The sequence below is a fragment of the Astyanax mexicanus genome, chromosome 10 (assembly GCF_023375975.1).
Source record: "Astyanax mexicanus isolate ESR-SI-001 chromosome 10, AstMex3_surface, whole genome shotgun sequence".
Classification (NCBI taxonomy): Eukaryota; Metazoa; Chordata; class Actinopteri; order Characiformes; family Acestrorhamphidae; genus Astyanax; species Astyanax mexicanus.
This window is the reverse complement of record NC_064417.1, coordinates 28,498,137-28,523,633: the sequence shown is the minus strand read 5'-3', so window position 1 is coordinate 28,523,633 and position 25,497 is coordinate 28,498,137. Positions and strand designations below refer to the sequence as shown.

Genomic DNA, 25,497 nt, shown 5'->3' with positions numbered 1-25,497 from the left:
TGAATAAAATCTGACAGAACTACAATTTTTGGACTGGATCTCCTTTTCTTCTTCATGACGTATCATGTCAGATACATCAGAATTCGAACAGTAGATCAATAATCTTTCAATTGGATGATGTGTAACAGTAGAGATGGACAATGACCCAAAACATATTGTGAAAGCAACCCGATTACTTTTGAGCCCCTAAAATGAGGAAATGCCTAAATTCCTAAACATTTGAAACCTTAAATTAAATACTTCAGTTAAATCGTATTCGTTAAATTTCAGTGCAGTGTGGTCATGAAGATTGTGTCACTGTTCAAATAGTGTTGGGCCTAACTGTAATACGATTCTCTGAAGCAGATCGATATAAACCAAAATAAATAAGATAAAAATAATTCCAAATGTGAGCTAGCGGAGAATAATTAGGACACATTTAGATTTCAAGTGTTTTTTGAGGTTTAAATGAAAAACTCTCCTTAAAATTAAAAGTTCTTTAAAATAGTTATTTTACCAATTCCATAAAAGAAACACCTTCAGTTCCATAAAGAACCATGCTTGTACTAGAGATGTGTGAAGACTGTGGAAAAACATTTACATATGTTGAGAATCTTTTAAACAGGTGATTTATACATTTAATGCTACAATACAAAAAGGTTATAAACATTTGATCATTCAGAGTGACAAAAACAATGATAGGTAAATGAAAAATCTTTAAAAAATCTTATGTAAAATGGTTAATGTGAGAGTAAAATAAAAATGCCACTTGTGCTTCACCAAAAGAACAAAGTTAGTAAGTCAGAACAGGGTCAGTATCTCTGAAATAGTACACTTCAGAGTACACACCGCCTCCAGACTTCATTCTGAGCTTTTTTACAGCAAAATTTACCTCCAGATCTTTCTGCAATTATAAAAAAGGCAGTTAACTATTATTAATTTTTTGTAAAAGAGAAAAGCATTCAAATAAAAGGGAAATGTCCAATACCTGATGGGTTGTGTTCTCTGCCACTAAACCTTGCAGCAGTCTCACTGTTGGGTCAGAGAACAATTTTATTACTGCTTCCTGAAACTACATAGTATAGACCACTGCAGTCATGTCTCATCCTGTAGTCCTCCTATACCCATATTTGGGGTTATGTGTCTAAGCTGAATTTTTCATTGGACAGAATGAATGGGCTTTCAAAAAATAAAAATAATTATGTTTATAAACCTATACGTTTTATTCTGGGTAAATTTTTCACCTGAACAGCACTGGATCCTCTGAATTATGAGATTGTTGAAGAGTAGTAATTAGAATAATGCTAATGCGTCATTCTATCGAAACATAACACCGGCGCACATATATTTACAGCATATTACTGCCCACCTGATCCAACTAATGAACTAACTGCCCTCGCTGAGGTGAGCTGAGGAGTGTTACAGCAGGAAAACATTAAACTAGCAGTGGTTACTCCTGAACCATGTTTTAAACACTGTGAGAGAAGAGTGGTGTTAGTGTGCTTAATTGGAGAAACAGATTGTTGTTCTATGCGCTACTCTATCGGTATGAGTGACAATCAACCACCCTGATTATACTGACTGACCGGCTAGACCGGCTAGAATTTAAGTGATATCACTTGCTGTGCTGATTAAGAGCTGCTCAACCAGAGATTCCATTTATTTACAGTAAGCTTAGATTACTGAGGTTTTCAGCACTGAGGCTACAGCGTTAGCATTAGCGGCTAACCGCTAGACAGCACTACACTGAGAAACCCAGAGTGCTCTAGTAAGCCAATTTTAGATAGTGGTTCAACCCACATAGCTTGTTTTAACACTGTTATTGTGCAGACTACAGTCTGATTTACTCACCTCTAAATTAAGAAAGAGCTAGTGAGTTGGAATGAACAATAATATGGAATGGAATAATAATATAATTAATGAGTTTCACCAAAATTACCCTATTATTAAAAAATGGGTTGAAAATATTTTTGGGAGCTTTTCATTTCTAGCTTTGACGTCCCTGCAGGCTGTGTCCCTCTGCTGCTGCCGTACCACCATCAGACGAGTGAGTGCTCTGAGATGAATGTTGCGTAGCTGCTGCAGTTCCTCTCTAAAATATATATTTTTTAATCTATATCTAGTTAAAAACTTTAAAAACACTGTTCTTTAACTTTATAAAAAAAATCTAGTGCTTTATTTATTATATAGTTTTGATAAGAAATGCTAACTTTACGTGCCAGCTGTGTTATATAACTCATGCTTTCAATAGTAAAATGTGAATTAAGCTAATTCCTTTTTTTTTACAACCTCAGTGTGTTATACCTGAAGTACATTGCAAGATATGAAGATTTATTTGGTTTAAAATCTGTTTCAGGTATGTTGCTCCCAGGTAATGCTAATGGTGCCAGCAGTGCTAGCCGGGGTTAGCAGCAGGCTACCTGAACGGGAGAATAGCAGTTAGCGGCTAATGCTAATGCCCGGGTGCTGGGGAACTAAACTAAAACTGACTGGTAAAATTTATACTTAAGGTGCACTAAATTAAAAGGCACACTTAGAATTTTTGGAAAAGTTAAATGATTTTAAGTGCACCTTATAGTGTGAAAAAACTCTATTTTTGGCCATTTCAGTCAAAATTGTGGAAATCTGAGCTTACTTTAAAAACAACAGGGGAGATTTACTCACCTAAATAAACGGTTTTCAGGAGAGATATCTGTGTAGATTAAAGGCCTGTGCTCGTTTGACTTTGAAAGAAAATGTTTTTTTTTTTTTTTTTAAGAATTAAAGTTTTGTTTACTTGGGCACCCCCCCCCAGCGGAATTACAAGGGTCCCCTATTTTCGGCTTAAAATACCCTATATTAGCTGAAAAATATATCAGAAAGATCAGAAAAATGTTATTGTTTCTAACACAACAGGCCAGCTCCTGGTATAAGCAGTGGTCATCTCACGCCTCGACTACTGCAATGCCATACTAACTGGCCTCCCTGCCTGTGTAGTAAAACCACTCCAGATGATCCAGAATGCAGCAGCATGTCTGGTCTTCAACCAGCCAAAACGGGCACATGTCACCCCACTGCTCCTGAAGGCTTACGCTACCTCCCGGCCGCTGTGCTCCTCCAATGAATGTCGCCTAGCTTTGCCAAACAAACATTCACACAAAGCAATCCAGACTCAGTTCTCAATCCAGTTCTCATACAGAGTTCCACAATGGTGGAACAAACTGCCTTCCACTACCAAATCAGGAGTGTCCTTCGCTATCTTTAAGAAACTCCTGAAGCAAGAGCTCTTTAAAGAGCACTTACTCTCTTAACACCTCTAACAAACTAACTGCTTCTAATCTTATTTCCTTTTTCTCCTTGTTTAATCTTCTATCGCATTATTTCCCTTTGATCTCCTTTAGGCCCTATATAAGATGTGTTTTTACCTTTAAACTTCTATTACTCTATGTACATCACTATTGTCACTTTGGACAAATGTGTCTGCCAAATGTCATGTAAAATATATACACTTATATATAAGCTTTTGTTTTAATAATAACAGCTCTTAACCTGATATTGGTGGCTGATAATGTGTGTAATAAAGCGTATTTTTTACTTGCTGGGCTTATTTGTGAGACATTGTCTGCGCCGCCTGTTGGAGACATGGCATTTCTTCACTGTGCCTATGGGATCCATCAGCTCCCAGTGGTGTATAATGAACCACATTTGTCCTATGTGGGCATCCATTATGTCAGGAAAACATGGTGACACCCTTTTTCACTTAGAATTAGGTTCCCTAAGTAGTGTACAGCATAAAAAAATCGAGAAAAATAGGTGTCACGCTACAGAAATGCAGTGCATGCTCCACATTTTTTACACACAGATTTACAGCATTGTTAGCGATACTAAAATCATGTTTTATGAGAAGATTTGTTTGTAAGAATAAAGTTTGTGTTTACCTAAAACAGGAGTTGATGTGTTTTGATTTTCCTTAATGTGAGTGGCAGACAGAACCAGAACCAGCACTGAGAACCACTGAGCAGCTAAAGGTCACATTATTTTTTTTATCTTAACCAGACTTAAAGTGTGTTTTACCTATTTCAATACTTTAATGATCATCTGTGAAGCAAAATAATAATCAAAAACGGGATATGACCAGAGTTTGCTGCTCCCGTCAGTTTAGCATTATTCTAATTACGACTTTTAAACAATCTCATAATTCAAGTATCCAGTAATGTCCAGGACTAAGATGTACCCAAAATACAACATATGGAGTTCTGAACATATTTATTTACCACAGAATATGATGAAGGCCAGGTTAAAAAAAACATTCATTCCAGTCAGAAATGTTTTATACAGTTTTGAAAGCTTAGACACAAATCCCCAAATATGGGCATAAACAACATGAGGACATGACTGCAGTGGTCTATTATATATTTAATGCATTAATACTGATATTCTTTCATGTAAAACATTGTGTCCATTTTTGCATTTTCTTACGCAGTAATAATCTAGCCTCTTTTTTACATTGTACAAGAAATGTACAATAAATGGACCAATAAAAATGTACAGAAATTTCTTACACTAAACATAAATTACATACTTTTTTCCTGTTCTATAAAGCAACTATTTCTCAAATATGTTTACAGATGATGGCAACAATCTACTAATTTATATACAAAAATATAACATTTATATAATAATAACATTTTAAACTGCAAAAAATTGTGTACACTTACGTCGGCAGGAGTCACATTTCGGTCTTTTACAATGAGCAATGGTTTGAACAGAGATCACAACCAAACACACTCCCAGCGCTGCTCCTAAAATCATTACAATGGAATCCACAGGTCTTGCTGTGAGACAGAAATGAATATAAATAAATGTTAATGTTAAATAAATGTCCCAACTAGTATAAATATTAAGTAGTATTTTTAAATCATATTTGAGGTAAGTACTTAAAAAAATACATTAAACATTAATAACTACTTTTTTCCAATTGTAACTTTATGTTACCAATATGAATGTATTACAAAGTATAGAAATAACATGCAATTCATTAATACTAACTAGGAATCATTCCTATAGAACTTATTCTTATGTTTTAGTTGTTCAGCACCAAGTAACAATATATAACTAATCGCAGAAATAGCTTATTTTAACTTTATTTAACTGTTTAACTACTGGAAAACAAAATCCTAAATAAGTTTTAATTAAGTTTAAACAGAATTCAAACAGTTATTTTGCAGGATTTTAATACAATTGATCCCATCATTATGAAATTATTACACAATATTAAAAACAACTAAAAGATGTTAAGTGAAAAAGTGAAAAGCAGAGGGAAAAAAAATATTTATAATCTACACTGTAACTCTCCTGTACTCGGTAACAGTCTTTATACTTGGAGTAAATTTGACCCCAGTAATTTAAATGAATAACCTCCAGTAAATTTACTGTAATTAAACATGGTAGTAAAGTTTATAGGTTTATGTGTGTGTGGGTTTATGGGTATTTTATTTTTCTGCGTTGAACTATTATTGGTTCTTGCATTTTTACAGGTATGGTGTTGTTAGTTTGGGGTTTAAAGCAGTAGGACGTTTTTATGAAGATTACAAAATTGCATGTCATGTGACCTCAATATTATCTAACAAAGAATGAGTGTAAAATATTAATATTTTGGTAACTCTTTACAATAAGAGTCACAAGTAACGATACTTAACTACAGTAATAAACAGTGTTAAATAGTTAAATAATGTTACAACAAATTATTAATTGACACTAGTTAAGACATTATTTTAATTGACTGAGAAATTAGTTTTTTTTAAAAAGTAATAACTAATAATGTCTTAACTAGGCTCAAATATTTATGATTAGCTAAAACATTCTATTGCAAGAATTGTTATTTAATGCTTAAACAGTCTGGGGTCAGTCTGACTGCCCTCAATAAATTCATATATCATTAAATAGGAAGCATATTTAATCCCGCAGAAGTACGTTCCTTCATCGTGTTTAGCCGTATTTGGAATAATTCGAGAAATGCTGTTGCTGGTACTCTCTAGTTTGATTCCAGATTTCTCAAATTAGTTTTCAATGCTCTGAAAAAAAAGAATTATATATATATATATATATATATATATATATATATATATATATATATATATATATATATATATATATATAATTCTTTTTTTTCAGAGCATTGAAAACTAAATGGGAACAAATTGACCCCAAAGATAATAGGAGGTTAATAATTTAACTTAACACAAATCAGCTACGAAGACTCACTCAGATCTACTGGTGTCCCGTTCCCGATAATAATCCTCCCACAGGTCTCCACAGCGCAGTAGTAAGTTGCAGCATGGTGGTTGTTGGGGATGTTGGTGGAGAAGTTGTACACACTGCTGTGATTAGAAGAGCTGATCTCACACTGACGGCTGCTGCTGCTGCTGCTGCTGCTGCTGCTGTTGTGATGAGTGAAGATGATTTCAGGAAAGGATGATCCTGCAGCAGATCTGATCCAGAACACTCTCAGATCTGCTGATCTGATCTCAGAGAGAACCGTACACTGAAGATTCACTGCTTCTCCTGGAGGAACCGACTGCAGTGCTGGAGTTTGGAGAAGTGTGATATTTGGCTGTGGATGATCTACAGATGATTTGAACAGTGTAGGAGCTTGAAATCTTGGAAAAATCTAAAGTGTGTATAAAATCTGTAGCTGAAAATATACAATTATAGTCTATATGTAGTTTTCTGTGGTTATAAGTATTATGAATATAAAACAAAGTTTAATAATTTAATACTGTCATAACAGACTCTCAAAGCAGTTTCAATTTACATTTAGTCAGGGTTGGAGAAAAACCTTATTATTCACAATGTGAATTTGTAGCTGGTTCTCTTTTTATAGTATCAGAATTTCATGATGCATGGACAAAAAAAATATTTTTTCTGAATGACTTGGAATAAAAACGTTTTTACAATACCATCTACTGAAAGTATCTTTTTTTTCCAAATTTGGAATTTTAAAGAAAGGTTTTGGTTTAAAGGTGGTAGTATGTAACTATTGTACACCAAAAAAAAACTTGTATCTCCAATAAGGCAACCTCAACAGCAGAAAAAATACAAGATAAAAAAACTTCAAACTTGTAATCTTTTTTTATTGGTCCATTCATGACATTTTGACAATTTAAGATTGACATTAAAAAGCCAAAAATACAAAAAAAAAAAAAAAACTGTCCAGCAGTTATGTTATGTTTTGGAAATGTTTTAAGAGTGTGCAATGACTAGTTCTGAAAATATACCTTATAAGAAAAATGGTTTTAATATGACAATATTAACATTATTCCAAATAATGAAAGTTATGTACAGACAAAAAAATATATATATAGTGATTACCTGTAACTGTTAAGAAAGTTCCAGTGGAAAACTGAACTGTGCTGATTTGGGAAAACCCGCAGAAGTACGTTCCTTCATCGTGTTTAGCCGTATTTGGAATAATTAGAGAAATGCTGTTGCTGGTTCTCTCTAGTTTGATTCCAGATTTCTCAAATTCAAGTGATATTAGTTTCATATTTGCTATAAGTGATCCCACATTCTGAGGAGCCTGACCTGGTTTCTGCTTATACCAAACCATTCTTTCATTCCTTTTCTGTTCCTCAAATGAGCAGCGAAGAGTAACATCTTCACCAGCCTTTACTGATAAAACTGCAGGTTTCTGATGAAGAACTGAGGCTTGACCAGGATCTGTAAATTCAGTTTTCTTTTAGAGATCTATATTAATTGGTTAATAGATTTAAAGTAATATGAATATATAAATAAAAATGAGAAAAATGAGAAATAAATTCAAACTTACCTATTTTGTGAAAACATACAATAAGAATGCAGATTGGAGTAATCTTTACAGAAAGCATATTTAATTGTGTAGATTTGTTCAGACGTTTTTTCTGTGTATATAAAAGAGCAGATATGACCACCTGAAGTCCTCTGGGCCTTTTAGATCTTTTCTGAAGATCTACGTCATCAGAAGGCAAAGAGAAGTAGCCAATAAACAGCTAACAGACACCTTCAGTCTTTATAGCAATGGACACCTTCATAAGTGCTTTTATCTCAGGCTGTAAAAACCACTTGCTGTGGTTTGAAGATGTTTTACAGTGTATAGTATTTGCCCTTAACACAGGGCAACAAGGCAACATTAGCCACTTGTAAAACAAGAAATCGGAATAAAAAAATATATATTTTGATGCAAATTGCTGACTACATATTTTTCTATTTCTCTGTCTGTCAGTCTGTCTGTCTGTTGTTTTGTGTATTTAACATTGTAATGTCCTTGTAATACCTCAGTGGTAATCACAGAGTAGTAACAAAGTAATAAATCAAAATAAAAATATTGAGACACAAATGTAATAGAACTGTAATGCTTTGTAACAATACAAGTGTTGTAAGATAGTAATAACATTGTAATTACCCAATAAAAATCACCTCACAATAAAACAATAGGAATCAATGTTAATAACGGAACAACTTTGACATGGTAATAGTGGAACTGTAATAGCATATTGGTGTTTGAATGTATAAATATTAGAGAAGTATTTCCAAAGAGATAAGGTCTCTGTAGAGCAGAATTAAAAAGACCCTGAGCTTTGCCCCCTCGTTTTAACACCCTTGATTAAAAAAAATAAGTAGGCATTACAATTCGGACTGTCAACATTAATGCGTTAATGTATGCAGTTAATCTAAAAACTGTTCACGCTTTCATTTTTAATGCAAATTTGTCACATTACAAAAATTACAGAGCCTGGTATTGCATTACCAGTTTTAGCGATATAACACAGCAGCACTTACTGTCAGGTTCAGAAGGTAGATTTCCTTTTATTTATGTCATAGTTTATGCTCTCTCTCTCTCTCTCTCTTTCTCTTGCATGCACCCACAAACATACACACAGGCATGTTTCCTCTTTTCAAGCTGTTGTAGGTGGAATATGGAGCTACACTAGTGTCTATTTTTTCCATTAAATCTATCAGGTAAACTCAGTAACTCAGCACATTAAAATATTCTTGTTTAAAAAGTATCAAAACTAACCCAAAAATACAGTGTCATGCCTGGCACTGAAAGTGCTACTCTCTCTCCCACATTCAGATCTACCTGTGATCTCCAGCCTCCGGACTACAATACCCAGAATGCACCACATACTCACATCATTCGTGCTCACAACCTTACGACCTTGTTTTTTTATTACTGACCCTGACTTTTGCCCACCCTTTAATATTGCCTTTCTGTGTTTGACCCTACTGGTGTTGACCACAAATTACCTGGAGCTTTTTTGCTCAAGCACGGTTTTTGCGCTCGAGTTTTGAAAAGGGTGGTTTTGACAGTTTGGGGGTGGGGTCAGGATCGCCTCCCTCAGCAAATGCTATTGGCTGATATCTCCAGGGTTTGTGATGTTTTGTTCAGCGTGCACGCAATTCCCTTTTTTTTGCTCGTGAGCTTCACATTGCATATTTTTGCACCCCCAACTATATCAAGCTATAGATGAGTAGACATGAGTACATGCATAAAACCTGAAGCTGACACATGTGTAATCCCATCTCTCTTTCTGTATATGCCTCCAGTAGTTACACTGTTGTTATAGGATTTATTATTGAGTAATTACACGGTTAATAGAGACACTTTCTAAACTAGACACTGGGACAGGTTTGAGTGTTTAATTTGTTTCCTCTCACTTTTCTCTCTCTTACTTTGTTGGTAATGATAGGTCCCCCTCTCTCTAACATACAGTGAAAAATGGGCGGGGTTTGGGACAGATCTTGCTAGAGCTCCTCCTTCCAATCTATACTCCTCCCACTTTCCTCCCTCAGACTCACTTTTACTACTCCCATCTCTCTCTCTCTCTATCTATCTATCTCTCTGTCTCTCTCTCACACACACAGACACACACTTAATTATAAGTTTTGATACATTACCATAGGCTCACTTGACTTGACATACAGATATACAGTCAAACAGTTCTACCTTGCAAAATTAATGCAATTACACCTTTTGTTAAACATGATTATCACTTTTGTGTGTATTGGAATTTTACAGAAATTTAAAAAAATGTGTGTGTTATATATGTGTGCACCTTTTCAAAATTGCTGGTAAATAACTTTGTTTCAAGCATGTGATGCTCATTTAAACTCACATGTGGCAAGTAACAGATGTGGACAATATAAAAATCACACCTGAAACCACAAAAAATGAGGGTTCTGTGTTGTTCTCAGACAAATACCAATAATCTCAATGTTACAAGTCGAACTTTAGAGGTTGTGATGTTCCTTTGTCAAAGAATTTTAAGCTGTCCTGCAGGCCCAGGGTGCATCAGTGTCAGCGCGATCTATAACACAAGTAAGCCAAAATCCTCCTAGGAAAATATCTGACAGATGAGACCAACATAGAGCTTTTTGTTAAAGAACATCATTCTGCTCTTTACTAAAAGCATAATGAGGCCTACAAAGAAAAGAACACAGAGTACAGTCAAATATGGTAATCGTTCAAAGAGGCCTTGTTTTTGTAAATCCTACAAAAGTCAATCATTCTGAATGATTTAGGTTTTCACACTCTAGTACTTTAACAAATTAACGTGAAATCTTTAAAAACTATGTAATCTTGGTGGTGGCCTTAAAAAAATGTTTAATTTTCTTCTTGCTACTATGAGAATCATTGTTCTAAATATAGAGTGAGTGTGTATGTGTGTGTGTGTGTATGTATGTATGTGTGTGTGTGTGCATTTAAAGTGCAGAAGTGCAGAGGTGTGAGCGGACTGGGCTGGGTGTGGGTGCTGTTGGTGGTTTGTGCAGCGTTGCTGTCCTACATGCCTTTCTGCTTTATTTCTGCAGCGTTGACCAGCCTGAGCGGGTTTCTCAGAAAACCACCCCCCTCACACCTCTCAAACTTTCCACAGGATGCACAGCTATTTTCACCTGACAAGAGACAAAGACAAACAGAACGTTTCTGCACATAAGACATAAGAGACTATATGAATGTGTATGTTGTATTATAACTATTACTATTGTAAAGGAGATACTTTACATTTAAATACCCAACTGATGCACAGCTATCAAGTTTAAAACAATGATTTAGTTAATAATATATTTAGAGATAGCATGCATATTTAACAAATTTAACTACAAACTAATATACCCTATATGTCCAAACGTGTACACACCTTCTAATTAACTCATTCAGAACCTTAAATAACACAGATGTCTATACAAATATACGCAGTGTCTATTTCTTGTATGCGTTGTGCTACACATTCTCTCCAAATTCTCAAATTCATTGATTGTTGACACAAATGTATGAATGAACACACAACCACAGCTTGTATAGTTCCTGTAGAATAGGGCAACCAAAAGCCTAGCACTCTCTGCAGTGTATACCTATAGTTCTGGAACAAATTAAGTGACCACTTCAGTTTCTGAATCAGTTTTATAAGTATATGTTTGAGTTAAATTAACTTTGTTGTTTTATTCTATAAACTACAGACAACATTTCTCCCAAATTCCAAATAACCATATTGTCACTTAAATTCAATTGTCACTTTTATTTGCAAAAAAATTAAGAGTCAATATTTGGTGGAATAACCCTGGTTTTTAATCACAGCATCTTGGCATGTTCTCCTCCACCAGTCTTACACACTGCTTTTGGATAACTTTATGCCACTTGGTTTGATGGATTGTGATCATTCATCTTCCTCTTGATTATATTTCAGAGGTTTTCAATTTGGCAAAATTAAGTCATTAAGAAACTCGTCATTTTTAAGTGGTCTCTTATTTTTTTCTAGAGCTGTTTATACATTAACCTACTATACATGTACTATGTTTAACACCAGGTGTGGGCTATAGAGGCGTATAAAGCCCAGGAAGTACTGAAGTTGGGAATGAGGTGTGGTGGTAAACATTCAACATCCTGTCCCTACTCAAACGTTTTTCACTGAAATCAATTAAATCCTCAGAGCAATACTCTCAAATCTAGTAAAAAGTCTTCTCTAGACAATAGAAACAGTTGCTCCATCAAATACAGAAAAAAACCCTGAATACCATTGAATTGAATTGGAATTAAACAATGAATGGGTAGGTGTCCCAATACTTTTGTCCATAATGTGTAGAACCATCAACGGAATTTGAAAAATCTTTCAACCTTTCCCCCACAATTAGAAAGATAGTAGTTTTAAGGTAGTATCTGAATTGTACTGTATTTAATAGTTATTGTAAGGTTGATCTTTATTAGATTATAAGATCAGATTATTATTTAAGATAAAAACTGAATAATATGCACAGGTGTATTTACCGTTCTTTTTGCAGTGTAAGATTGTCTGGTTCTGACAACTGTGTGTGAGATCTGGCAGCTCAGAAGTACCACAGGAAGGCCGAGTGTGCGGTTAAAAACCACACTGAACACTTTTCACTGTCAGTGTGCTGATTTTCCAGGCAGTGTTGGCCAAGAAATAGCCTATTTTAAACTAAACAAAACAAGGTTTGGCTCTTAGGTATATATGTACTGTCCGTGCCTTTTTTTTTAATTAATAGTGTTTACAAGATATAATAAGGTATTATGAAAAGCATTTTTTTTTTTTGCATTTAAAAACACAATGCACTTATGTTTAGATGCAAAATGGGGGTTTTGCACACTTTTAACTCAACAATAAACAGAATAAAGACTAAAAAATAACATTGCTGCTCCCCTGAATGTGCTGCTAGCATACCTTCACAGTGTGAAATCTGTATCCTCTGCTGAGACATACAAAACGCTGCACTGTTAAGATAGTAACGTGCCAAAGTCAAAGCGCACCTGTCTCTTAAAGGGAACGACAACTGGCCAACTGATTGGTTTATTTCATGCTACGGCCAAAACATACCCACGGTTAATTAAGTACTTTATGTTGCTCAATGTATCGTTGTTCCATGTTCCACCGTGGTTCTGGAGGAACGTAATTTCATTGCACTGTGTACCTGTACTCAGACTTAACTTGACTTGACATTTTGTATTTAAATGTGTTCAAAACTACCATCGTACAAAGCTAAAGTTGACCTCTTATTGCACAGCTTCGTATTTTAAATTTACACTCCACCCTAAAAGGTGCAGCAGCTACAATGTCCAATACTGCAGCATAATTTAAGGTGGAATGGAAATAACAAGAAGCAAAACCTGCCTTGTATGTAGGGTAGTCTCTATAGACTGCTCTGCTACTCACCCCTAGCGCCCCCTGCAGTCTGTACAGAACATTCTGACACTGGATATGATCCCCAAGCACTTAAAAGTCCAGTACTATACTTAAGCCTTTAGTCTTATGGCTTTTGTCAGTCTTATATATAATAACCATGACTTTTTCGGGTTGAAACAAGCTGCTAATTCCCAACATGCCTCTTCATGCCCAGGAAGGTTAAAATACATTAACACGCAGATACACAAAGCAGACATTTTGTTGAAAGGCCTCGCCTATCCTGTGTTTGACTGAGATCCAAATGCATTTCACACCCGAGCTGAACTTATTAAAATCTGTCATTAGAGGCTCCTGAATGGGACTTCCCATAATCCCTCTGTAGATCCTAATGAATGCTTCCAAAGAACTGTCCTGTGTCTGACTTACTGGCAGTATTCTTCTGTAGCTGTAGGTGAGGTATTATTGTTGCATAAGACAGACTTTCCAGATCATATTAAAATATCCCCAGGTATAATTTCTCCTGATAGCAGCTCGAAACATGTTGTACGAGTTTGTGTTCTAGTCTTCTGCCAGATCATTAAGTACAGCATGAGAGGTTTTGATCTAACCGCTGATGGATGGTTCTATTATGCTATTCCTGATAAACAAATGGTCTAAGGTGGATTTTTATGGCCAGTCTAGTTAAAAAGCTGTTCATCCAGACAAAATCATACTCTATACCTCTATACTGATAAATCATCCATAAATATTATTTTAAACAGTATCCAACAAAAGTGTGTATACCACTCGCATTTCTGCAAATATTTAGTTAAATATTTTCATGGGACAAAAGTATAGAAATATAATTTAGTATATAAATATTATTAAGTGTATAACTTGTATAGCAATATAGATTGTCTCTCTTCTGAAAATATCTTAATTAATGTCTAAACAAGCAAAGAACTCTCTGAGGATGTGATAAATAGTTGTTACTTAGTTGTTTTACACAAAGATGGCATGGGCTATAAGAAGAAGTTTCGCTTGGGCAGGTTGATCATGCTAATATATCAGCTCAAACTCCATCTCCCTACAGCTTCAAAACATCTCCCTACATCTATTAGGGGAACTGATGATTGATGTAAATCTCATGGCTGGACAGGGCTCAGACACATGCAGATAAGAATTAAAGCTTTTATTAAATAAAGCCACAGGAGAAGGGGTAGTCAAAATGAGCAAGGTCAACAGGTAAACAGTTCAGGGGTCATACACAAGAAAGCAACAACAGAAATCAGGCAAAAATCAAGGGAAAACAAAACAAGGTTGTAACAGGTAGGCAAACACACACAATACAATAATGCTTTGTACAGAGGAGAACCTGCAAAACTCAGCAGGGTTGTGTGTAAAGTAAGGGTGTATATATACAGAGGCGGTCTTTGCATGGAGGCATTGCTAGGCAACTGCCTTGGGCCCCTCCCACTGCAGCCCACTGTAGGGGCCCCATGACTAGCTGCAAACTTCCCATAGGCCTACAGCTGGTAATTGGGCCCTTTGGACAGTAATTCACAGTAATTCACAGTGCGTTCATAAATGGTGATTCTTGTATGTTTCAAATGGAAACAAAGACAACACAATAAATTACAAAGAAATACAGATTCCGTCCACACCCCCTCTCTTTCGCGTTAAAATTGAATATTTCATCCATGCCTTGTGGCCATGACGTGAACCGTGAACGCGCTGCTTGTGAAAGATGGAATTAAGGTGAAATTAAGTGTACAAGTGGGATGTGAGCGAAAAAAGAAGGAAGAGGCTAAACTAAAAACAGATGCTCTTCCAAAACTGATAAGCTTTTTTTAGTGTGTCAGCACCACCGGACCCGAATGTTTTGGTGGAGGAGGAGGACGAGGAGGTGCCATATCGTCATTTATGACCCAACATCGCGATGGATGGTAACCATTGCGATGCCACGCCCACTTTTTTGTTTTTCCAGAAACATGCACTGACCTTCTTTGGGTCTCCTTCACCTAAAACTTTAGCAGGGATTGTATGGAAAAATATCAAATCAGGTATATAACTTAAATTAATTAGAGTCAGGGATGAAAATTAAAATACCCTACTGATATAAATATGCCTAATTGGCATATTATTCTATTATTTATTATTATACTATTATTATTAAGATATTATTATTTATATCTAGGTTACAGCTTGTCTTCGTTTTTTTCTACATGTCTGTATTAATTTTAAACATTTCATGTTGTTCAGGCAAATAGAATAAGCCTGCTCATTGTGCGTCGGGAAACTTGCTCATTGTCAACCAGTGTTGGGCACCTTACTTTGAAAAAGTAATCAGTTATATTTACTAGTTACTAACGGAGTTAACCCACTATAAATGTAACTAGTTAAAGTAATTGATTTACTTTAAATTATGTAAATTCTATTATTATTATTAGAAAAATAACAAACGAAAATAAACCCAAAATGTTGACAAAAATATAATCTAACGAATTTCAAAACATAGAAACGCGCGGCATTGCATTAAATAAATAATAAGTTTTAATAATTTTAATAGTTTTTTAATAGTTTTAATAGTTTTAATTTAATAATAAATAGTTTTAATAAATAAGGTCTTATCAAGTGAAGTAAAATATATGGTAGTAAAAAATATTAAATTCACATATTTATTGATATTTAAACAAGAGAAATCAGGCAAAATGCACCGCGCTGCACTGCGCTGCGCGCACTCTCTCTCTCTTTCTCCCTCCCGCAGCGCGGAGCTGAATTCAGCGCGAGGCTAGAAATAATTTGAAAACTCAGTTTAGTTAAATAAATTAAGATGAGTGAGGACCTGTAAAGTTAATCAAATATTGTCAAATATAAAGGATAGGTATAGGTTTTGGGGAGCTGTTTCAATTATTTGAAACGGAAACTAATTGAAACTGATATTATTATGCGCACTAGCTTTTGATTGTGTTTTAAAATAGTTTTTATTTTATATTAATTATTTTTTATTCTTTTTAAATATTTTTAGTATTTTATTTATCAATATTTTTTTTTTATTGATGGGCCCCCAAGCTAAATTCGCCTTGAGCCCCCAAATTGCTAAGTCCGCCACTGTATATATAGTGCTGTAAACAGGCGATCCCAAGGCGAAGTGCAGTGTCATGCGATTTTGAGTGTGATGTCAGTGTGTGGTGCATTCTGGGTATTGTAGTCCAGAGACTGGAGAGCGCAGGTAAAGCTGAGTGTAGGAGTGACAGTTGGCAATTGCTGAGAATGAATTGAAACTGACGTTTGAATCTGTACCTTTACTTATTCTTGTCTATATAATGGCAGGCACAGGCCACAATTATACACAGGCAGTGTAACCCCTTACTGTCAGAACTATCTCATCTGCAGGGTAATCAGATCTTCTCAGGAATGGAAGTCCAGGCCATAATCTCAGGCCTCTGGAACTGTACAACACGTGCACCACCTGTAGCTCCACTGCCCCACCCTGGAATAAATTTGTTCTCATTTTTACCTCCAAGCAAATGAGGTGTGGCGTAAACACCAGGCCTGGTGTATGTTTGCTCACCCTTTCAGAGTCAGAACTTCAGAGCTTCAGAATGCTGTCTCACATCACTGGCTCCATCTAGTGATGCCTACCATTACCAGCACTTTTCCGCCATGTGCCTTTAAATCCAGCTAGCTGGTGCTCTGTCCTTTTGTAGTGTTCTAAATGCTCTACTACACAAAGCTCTCAGACTAATACATCCCCCATAAATTAGAAAGAAGTAGAAACTGCAAAGCAAATTCTGCAAGTTCAAATCAGCTCATTTTTAGTGTATATGTGAGATTGTTGAATAGATATTACTGGAGAGTTAAAGACGAAGTCCAGTGTGAAATGGACTTGGGGTTTAGTGAATCATGATAAAAAGTATTACATATTATCGAACAACCTACCTCGATTCGCTTCAGCATTCCAAAATACAATGCTTTAGCCGAAGCTCCCAAAAGGCTTACAGTACTAGCTATATGGGCATAGTGCTGCAAAAAAATTACACCATTAACAAGCTCAAAGTAGCTGTACATTTCAACCTTCAAAACCATCAATCTGCCTAAAATGCCAAACGGTGAGTACCTAATCACATATGTTTTGGTTCTGCCCAGTTATTGCCACTTTCTGGAATAAGTTAAAAATAAAAAGCTTAAAAAATATTTCACTGAACCGTAAAATGTGACCCGTAATTCTTTATACTCGGTATAGAAGAAGACAAGGTCACTGAATTTCCCCTATAAAGTAACGTTTAAAAAATTAAAAGACTTTACCCATCTAGAGTAATTTACAACTCTCATTTTATATGTCTATATAACTCTATTAAACTTTAAATGTTTAGTTTAAACCACTTTAAAGGGATTATAAATAGTTTACAAAGGAGTTGAATGGTTATACATAATGTTATGTTAACCATTAATAAGAAGCTATAACACATAAATAGGAAGGGAACAGTGGCCTGTTAAGTACCAAATAGTGCTTTCACATTCATTTATACTGTTAAACCTCAGATCCAGATCTTACTAGATGCTTACCCTACTTTGTCTTTTCCACTAGTCAAAATTAAAATTTTTGTTAATAACTTTATTCATTTAACTATAATAGCATATTGAATTGTGTTATTAGATATGTTAAACTAGTTATTTTCACTGTTTCACTATTGTTTTAAAGTATTTACAAGTCAATGTATTACATTTAATAAACCCTTTATTAAGGAGCCTTATTTTAAAGTGGTAGCCAAGACCACAAACCCAAAATATAAAATAATCTTAATAATAAAGTGTCTGTTGTACAAAGTTACACAACCAAAATATGTGTAACTATAATATGTTGAAACTAATATGTTTGCATTTAAAATGTGCATCAATCACAATCAACATGTGTGGAGTGATTTTGGGATGAAAATTAAAAAGGCATACTACTGAAAGACTCAGCAACATGTGGTGGAATTATTTCATACAATAGCTCTGTCATTTGTTAGAGGCGGTACTTTTATGTTCAACACCTTGAGCAGGAGTTAAATGGTTAACAAAAAAAGGCTAAAATGAACAACATGTCACTTCAAGTCACTTCACTGTGCTGTAAAGAAAATGGTTACTTGCTCTTATGACCTACAACACTGTGTCCAAGCGGTCAGTCATTATGTAAAATAGAACTTATTACCCAAGGGAAAGTAGCTAAGATGTGTGGGCAAGACTACACACTGATGGTAGGTGAGGATTGGCTTGCTTCAAATTCCAAAAAGCAGAATCATGAAGCTGAATCAACAGCAGGATAGATGAATCACAGTCTTCACACGCCTTTTAAATAATTATTTTTCAAAAAGCTCTACAAATTGTACCCCTAAACTCTAGTTGTAGTTTTTTTTAGAGAATAAACTAATTATACTTTCAAACTTTATTTTTCTCTAACTCCACATGATTTAAATCCAGAAATTTGCTGTGCATCAGTCTGTTCACAACACGCTCTAAACTCGCCAAGTCTGTTTACAAATGACTCAGGATCAAAGTGCATTATAGCACTGCGCACCTTCTGAATGGAACAGGTAAATATTAACTTACTTTATCTTAAAGTACAATGCATCAATGTCTGTCCACACCCAGTTGCAGTAAATTAGCCTGCCAGTTCTACAGAATTCCACACCCCTTGGTTATATAAGGCAGCTGCCATCATCCCTCACTGCCAAAAAAGACGTTGCTGCAGGGCGACCACACGGAGCAGCTCGGGAGTGGAAGCGGCAGCACCATGCTGGCGGTACGAGGGGAACTGATCCTGAGCTTCTGGCTCTTCACCAACCTGCAGTCATTGCAAACCTCTGCTTTTAATCTGGATGAGTCGAATACCCTGACCAAAAAGGGACCGGCGGACAGTATGTTTGGATTTTCCTTGGCGATGCACCACCAGGTCAAACCCACCGAGCAGCAAGTGTGAGTTCTGTGCATGCTGTATACTATTAGAACCAAATGACCAAGATGCATAACAACATAAATAAAGGTGCTACAGTGGGTTCTTTGAATTATGCCATAGAAGACTCATAGCAGAATTTTAGATTCTGTGAAAATTATTTTTTTGCAATTAAAAGTTGTGTGAGAAGATTTTTTTACAAGTTAAAATAAGTAGATGCAACGGTTCTCAACCTATGAAAAGTTTTAACCATCACATACCTATTCAAAACATTTTAACATCTCCAAACCATCAAATAGATCTTGTGTGGTTTTGTCCAGATAACATACCCTTGTAGGACCTCATACTCAACAGGTTTTGTCCATAGGTTCTACACTGCACAAAGTCTAGGCCTGAAATGGTCAGGGCTGTTGTGGTGGCACAAGAAAGATCTAGTTGTTATTAGTATCAATATTAGGCAGGAGGTGTTAATATTATGGCTGATTGGTGTAGACTTCAAATTAAACATTTGTATAGCTTATTTCAGGTGGTCTACATAGGAAACCTTTTATTGTATTTAAAGAACACAAATCATAAATTAAGGGTTTTTTTAAAGCCTTTGTGTGTTCAATAAATCCTGAGTTTTATTTACTATGTACAATTAGCTTTATTTTCATAACCTTTATTAGTACATAATTGGCAGTATTTTATATTATAATAACCAAAAATTGCATTATTATCTGTACTAATGCTTGATAAACACATTTACAGATAAACACATTGCCATCCTGTTATACATATTTTGTATGGTAATGAGGTTTAAAGGTGTCAGTTAAAGGGGCAATATTATAGTAAGAAAAGAAACTAGACGTTTCTAAATGTTGAATTTACTGTACACTTAAGGTTTTACGATCTTTATTTGCATATAACTGGAGGTCTATTATGTGGAAATACCCAATAATAACCAATAAAGAAGTGAACGCAATTGTTATTTGTTATTAATGTTAATTATTATTAATATATATTCCTATTTAAATTGTTGTTTTTTTTTATTTAACAAAAAACAGGATTTTCTTTGCCATCATTCAAAATCCTTTGTATCACCCTTTGTGTAGTGTTTACCTTATGTATCTCCTTTAGGCCCTGTCTAAAAAAGATTCTTACTTTTGTACTTAATTATTGTAAGTTGCTTTGGACAAAAGCGTCTGCCAAATGTAATGTAATGTTTTCCCACGGTAAACACGCAAACTACAGTCTTATCATTTCTAGGTGGCAAAAGAGCTAGCACTTAGAGTGGTTAGCAGCTAATGCTAATGCTGCTCCAGTCTTGGTGCTGGAGAACTAAACTGCAACTTCTTTAAAATGCTGCACTTAAGTGGAGAGACTTTACTGCTCCTTATAACCTGACTGGTAAAATTCATACATAAGGCGCACCGGATTAAAAGGCACACTGACGATTTTTGGGAAAATACAAGGATTTTAAGTGTGCCAGCTAGCTTACCAGTAGAAGATATGTTTTTTGTCTGGATGGCCAGATATTCAACCACCTTTACCATCAAAGACTAAAAAAAAGAAATTCAGGCAATAGGGTGAAAAATTTGAGTTGTTAAAAATATTTATTTGTAGTTACATAAAGTAGTGAAATAAATTAATACAGAAAATAATTTACATAGTTTTTGGTGAAGAAAACATTTTATTTTACGATTCATTTCCAAGCAAGCTAAAATCTGCATAATACTTTATATATTACACCATTTTTTAACACATTTTGATAAAAGGTAAATTCTTTTTTTTTCTGGAAAAAAATACAGGGAAAATGTACTGGATTTATTAACAGTACAATCAAAAGCTGGTCTTTTTTATCAGGGCAGTGCTAGGACTAATGGAGCACCAGCATATTTTGATATGTGTTGATAATACCAGTATCTTTTATTTCAAATTAAAAGCCCTCTGCTGAGTTTTATCATTGCAGTTTCATAACAATTTACAAAATTCTAAAGTAGTTCTGACAAAATATATGTAGGCAAACCATTTTGACCATTAATCTGTTTATTTAATAATTCTCTAACAATCCCTGTTTTACTGCTGACATAACTCATTAAATTATCCCCAATTTCAGCTTGTTGGTTGGCGCCCCTCGCTCAAAGGCCTTGCCTATCCAGAAAGCTAACATTACCGGAGGCCTTTTCCGCTGCAAATTCACCACAAAGGAGGATGACTGTGAACGGATACCGGTAGACACCACTGGTCAGTGTTATTATTTTTATCTGGTTGTTATCCGAAAACTGTGGCTTTTGTCATTTCTTTTTTAAAAAGCTTTTTTATTCTTTGGCTAATTATCATATTTATAGATTACACAATTTTTAGATTACACAAAAATATAAATTTTCAGCTTTCACTTTATATTTCCTGACATAAATGTGTCCAGCCTGTCATGGCAAGCTGCATAACAGGGTGTGCAATTTTACTGAAAACTGCCATTTGATGGAAATCTGGTTCATCAAGAGTTGCAGAAATTTACATTTGTTTATGGTGACCATGTTCTGTTTCAAAGATACAGTTTTTTTCTGTCTTAAATTATATATTAATTACCCTGCAATTTTACCATAAAAAACACTATGATAAATAATAGGTAAAATTTATTCGTTATTTTTACTGAATACATAGCAGCATGTGAACAGTGTGAAGGTTGTGATGTCACTGATGTCAAAAGTTACTTTTTGTCTTAAAGGGGTGGAGCCATCCCAATATGACATGGTGGACAGGAAATTCTTAAACATGTTTAAATTGCTTGATATTTTTTATTAAAATATAGAATTTGAAAAAAAGTAATTGAAATGCATTAGAAGCTTTAAATCTTTCGTAAATATGTATTTAAAACTGAATTTGTTTATTTAACCTTTAAAAATTCATCAGCTTAACCAAGCAGGACCAACAGCATTCAGTCAAAAACATCCACCACACCAAATTCAACTGTATACACTGTACAAAAAATGTATTTAATGTTAAGGATTAACATTCTTCATTTAGAACACATTAATTTCTTTTTATTAAAATTATTGGTGTTTAAACTGCTTTACCAGCATGATTAACCTTAATATTGAAACAATAACTGTTAAACAATGTTTATAATTCACTACCTTAAACCAGCTATGCTGTATTAGGCAGGTTAAACTGATATTGATACAGCTTCTCTTCAGCTAGGACCATTAACACAAACAGGTTCTTTTTAAAGAAGATTTCCTCATCTAAAGGTTGATAAGACGTGTGATACCTTACATTTACAGAAGCAAACCAGGGGTATGGGAAGGACTACAGGGAAAACCAGTGGCTGGGTGTCCGAGTGCAGAGCCAGGATCGGGGCAGTAAAGTGGTGGTAAGGCATAACATGACATATCCCATTTCTAATCTTATATCTCATTCATGATTATGTAGTTAACAGTAATTATCAGTAATCTAGTGGAAGGATTACCTGTCACTACAGGACACTGTAAAGCTCAGCTCACTACTGTCACTAAATCATTTAAAACTTCTTTAAGTCTTTTATCGAAATATTTAGATAGCCTGGAATTGTTTTAGTTTTAGTGTAGTTCAAGTATATATATATTTTTTTTCTTTTAACTTTTTGTTTTATTTATTCATTTACCTATTTATTTTCCAATTTGTCTTTTTTACTTAGTTTAGCATCATTTTTAATTATTTACTATAATATTCTTATATATTCTATATTCTATAATAATGTAGTATTTTATTTTTTGCCATTTTTAACTATTTGAAACCATTTTAATTTTTTAATTTAAATTTAAATTTTGTCCACTTTAAGTTTATGTTAAATTCTTCCAACTGCTTTAAGATTTATTGAATATTCTTTCTCTTCTAAACTGAATCCTAATTGTAAACATTTAAATGTAAAGTGTTAGTTTAACCTGATTAAAAACTTTATTTTACTTTCATTTTCTTTTTTCCGTCCCTTTAAGTTGTAAATTCTGGGCTGTATCGATAATAAAGTTTACCTCCAATATAGTACCGGGTAAAGGAAAGATTGATTGATTTATTGGTTGATTATTGATTGATTAATTGATTGATTGATAACATTATACTGAAACTCATTTAGGTACAGTGTAGTGTTACATTGTTCTGTTCACATTTCATTTGGATTAATCTGATTTAACCATTGTAAACCAATCCAGTTTTGACTTTGCTGTGATCAGATTAAATCAGTTTGTTTGACCTGTTGTGTAGGTTTGTGCCCACCGTTACCAGTACTGGATCTATAGCAGTCAGCTGGTTCTGGGCAGGTGCTTCATTTTGGACGATGATCTGAAGACGTATGCCACGAAGATGTTCTGTCTGAATCGGCCCAGTGACAAGGATCTGTTCGGCTACTGCCAGCAGGGTCTCTCTCCGGCCTTCACCAAGGACGGGAATTATATCCTGTTTGGAGCCCCGGGTGCCTACGACTGGAAAGGTACAGCTAGATTCTGTTCTGTTGGGGTAACACTGTGAAAATTGGTGAGTGAAAGAATTGAAGACGCTTTGAGCCACAAGAACCTAGTGATGTTCTAGTTGACTAGCTAAGAACAAGTGAAAACCTCCAAAACATTAGACAGCTCTACCGTAAAGTTTTTCTACACTGCAGACTCTAACTAAACATCTAAAATCTCTCCTTAGTGCTGCCAGCTGGACAATAATGCAAGTCAAATCAGACATTCTGGATTTATCAGATGAGTGCACATGAACGGCACAACAACTTATTTTTAAAAGTGGGATAGTAGTATTTTCGGATTTACCCTAACTTTCTGAGTTGGAGAATGTCAATAAAAAACAGCTACTAAAACTTCTACTGCATAAAAGTTTTGCTGCAATATTATCATACTTTACTTGTTTTTTTTTTCATTTTTAAATGTAAATATTGTTTACTATGTAGAGAAATTAGTGCCAAATTGAAATGCAAAACCGCTGTTAGATTAAATTTCACTGCACTTGGTCTCTTTATTGAAAAACAAAAGAAATAGTAGAGGAATTTACATTTTCAAAACCAAACGCTGAATTTGTGCCAGAATTTAAATAAATCAGCTTAACTGAATTGTATTCCACTTTGTGGCACTGCAAATGTTTAAAAGCAAATCACAATGCGCAGAATTACATTTCATCTAGGAGAAGCACAGTATTCATGCCAAAAAGAAATGTAATCAACCCACTACTGAATTTATGTCGGTGCTTAGAAATCAGTTAATAAGTGAAAGCATTGCATTAAAAAATTTACAGTAAAAAAAAAACTGTAAAATTATACTGTATAATTATTTTTGTGTTGTTTCTGACCAAAACCACATATCACTTTGTACTTATCAGCTCCAAAGTTGTAAGTACAAGTCTCTGAGGTGGACTTGAGGGCATCATAATGTCTAGGAATGTTACCATGAGGACTCCAGGTGGTCCTTATGTATTTATATTATTTGTGATTTTACATCACACAATTACCAGTTTACGGTTGATAAATGCTTTTTTTTAACCTTCTGAGACCCGAGACTTTAGTTTGGTGTGCATTGTTTTTATTTCTCCTAGCTATTTGGGATTAATAAAACAAAACAAGCAGTGAAACTATACTTTTGTCTTTGTTGTTATATGGGGACATTTTTTTTTAAATCATACCTGCCGTTTGGGATCAGAAGAACCCAATTAATCCAAAAACAAAATGTTATATTTCTACAGTAAGTAAATAAACTAGTTTCAAATATAAAATTTGATGAGGTTTTTTACTTGACCCATATTTCTGTCTGGACGTTTGAAACGTTTGACTGGGATTCCTGCCATCTTTTTTAAAATCAATGAAGTGTAATGATGCCATGTGACCACTAGATGGTACAGGTAGTGTTCCTATATGAGGCCAAAGTGTCAATGTTTTAAAAAATGATAAATTATGGGAGAGAAGCAGAAATTTAATCTCCCCATATGAGGATGCAGGGTCTTAAGAGTGAAGTAGGTAAAGTAAATGACATTCAGATTTTTTTGTGCAGGCACTGTGCGCATGGACCCAGTTACTGATTACACTCTGGACAGCTACGAAACAGGAGACCAGAATCAATATAATGAGCACCTCATTCCTGTGGGCATCAGCAGCTACTTAGGTAAATATTTCTGCCAGCATGTTACAAATTCACACACAGCTTCTACATTGCATGAAAAAATGCAGGTATGTTTTACTGTAAAAAAAAAAAAAATAAATAAAATAATGCTAAAGTTCCTAAATTAACAATTACCTTCTAGGTATCCATCATACTGACCTGTGTTATTATCAGTATCTAAGCTTGATGTATCTTTAGATCTTAACCTCTACAACAGCAGTGTCCAAACCGTTTTTGTTGGGGGCCAGAAGGAGAAATATATGTGCAGTCACAGGCCACAGACTTTTTTTTCTTGATTACTATCATTTACACACCATTTTACTTAAGTTACTGTCTTTATCTA

General features: G+C 34.7%; 1 protein-coding gene and 1 gene segment (V, D, J or C); one reads left to right on the top strand and one right to left on the bottom strand.

Moving 5' to 3' along the window:
* Nucleotides 1–6,208: 6,208 nt before the first annotated feature.
* On the bottom strand, nt 6,209–7,662 carry LOC111195820 (Ig kappa chain V-VI region NQ6-8.3.1-like). The segment is given in 2 exon segments: nt 6,209–6,582; nt 7,330–7,662. Coding segments are annotated over 2 exon segments (612 nt in total).
* An 11,164-nt stretch (nt 7,663–18,826) lies between these two features.
* Nucleotides 18,827–25,497, top strand: part of itga6l (integrin, alpha 6, like) — a 21,811-nt gene continuing 15,140 nt past the window's right edge. For both annotated transcript variants that reach the window (XM_022684377.2, XM_022684376.2), the window contains exons 1-5: nt 18,827–19,073; nt 21,149–21,276; nt 22,317–22,405; nt 23,272–23,497; nt 25,047–25,157. In XM_022684377.2, the coding sequence (XP_022540098.2) occupies nt 18,892–19,073; nt 21,149–21,276; nt 22,317–22,405; nt 23,272–23,497; nt 25,047–25,157 (736 nt within the window). In that variant the 5' untranslated portion in view covers nt 18,827–18,891. The remainder of the gene's footprint in view (nt 19,074–21,148; nt 21,277–22,316; nt 22,406–23,271; nt 23,498–25,046; nt 25,158–25,497) is intronic.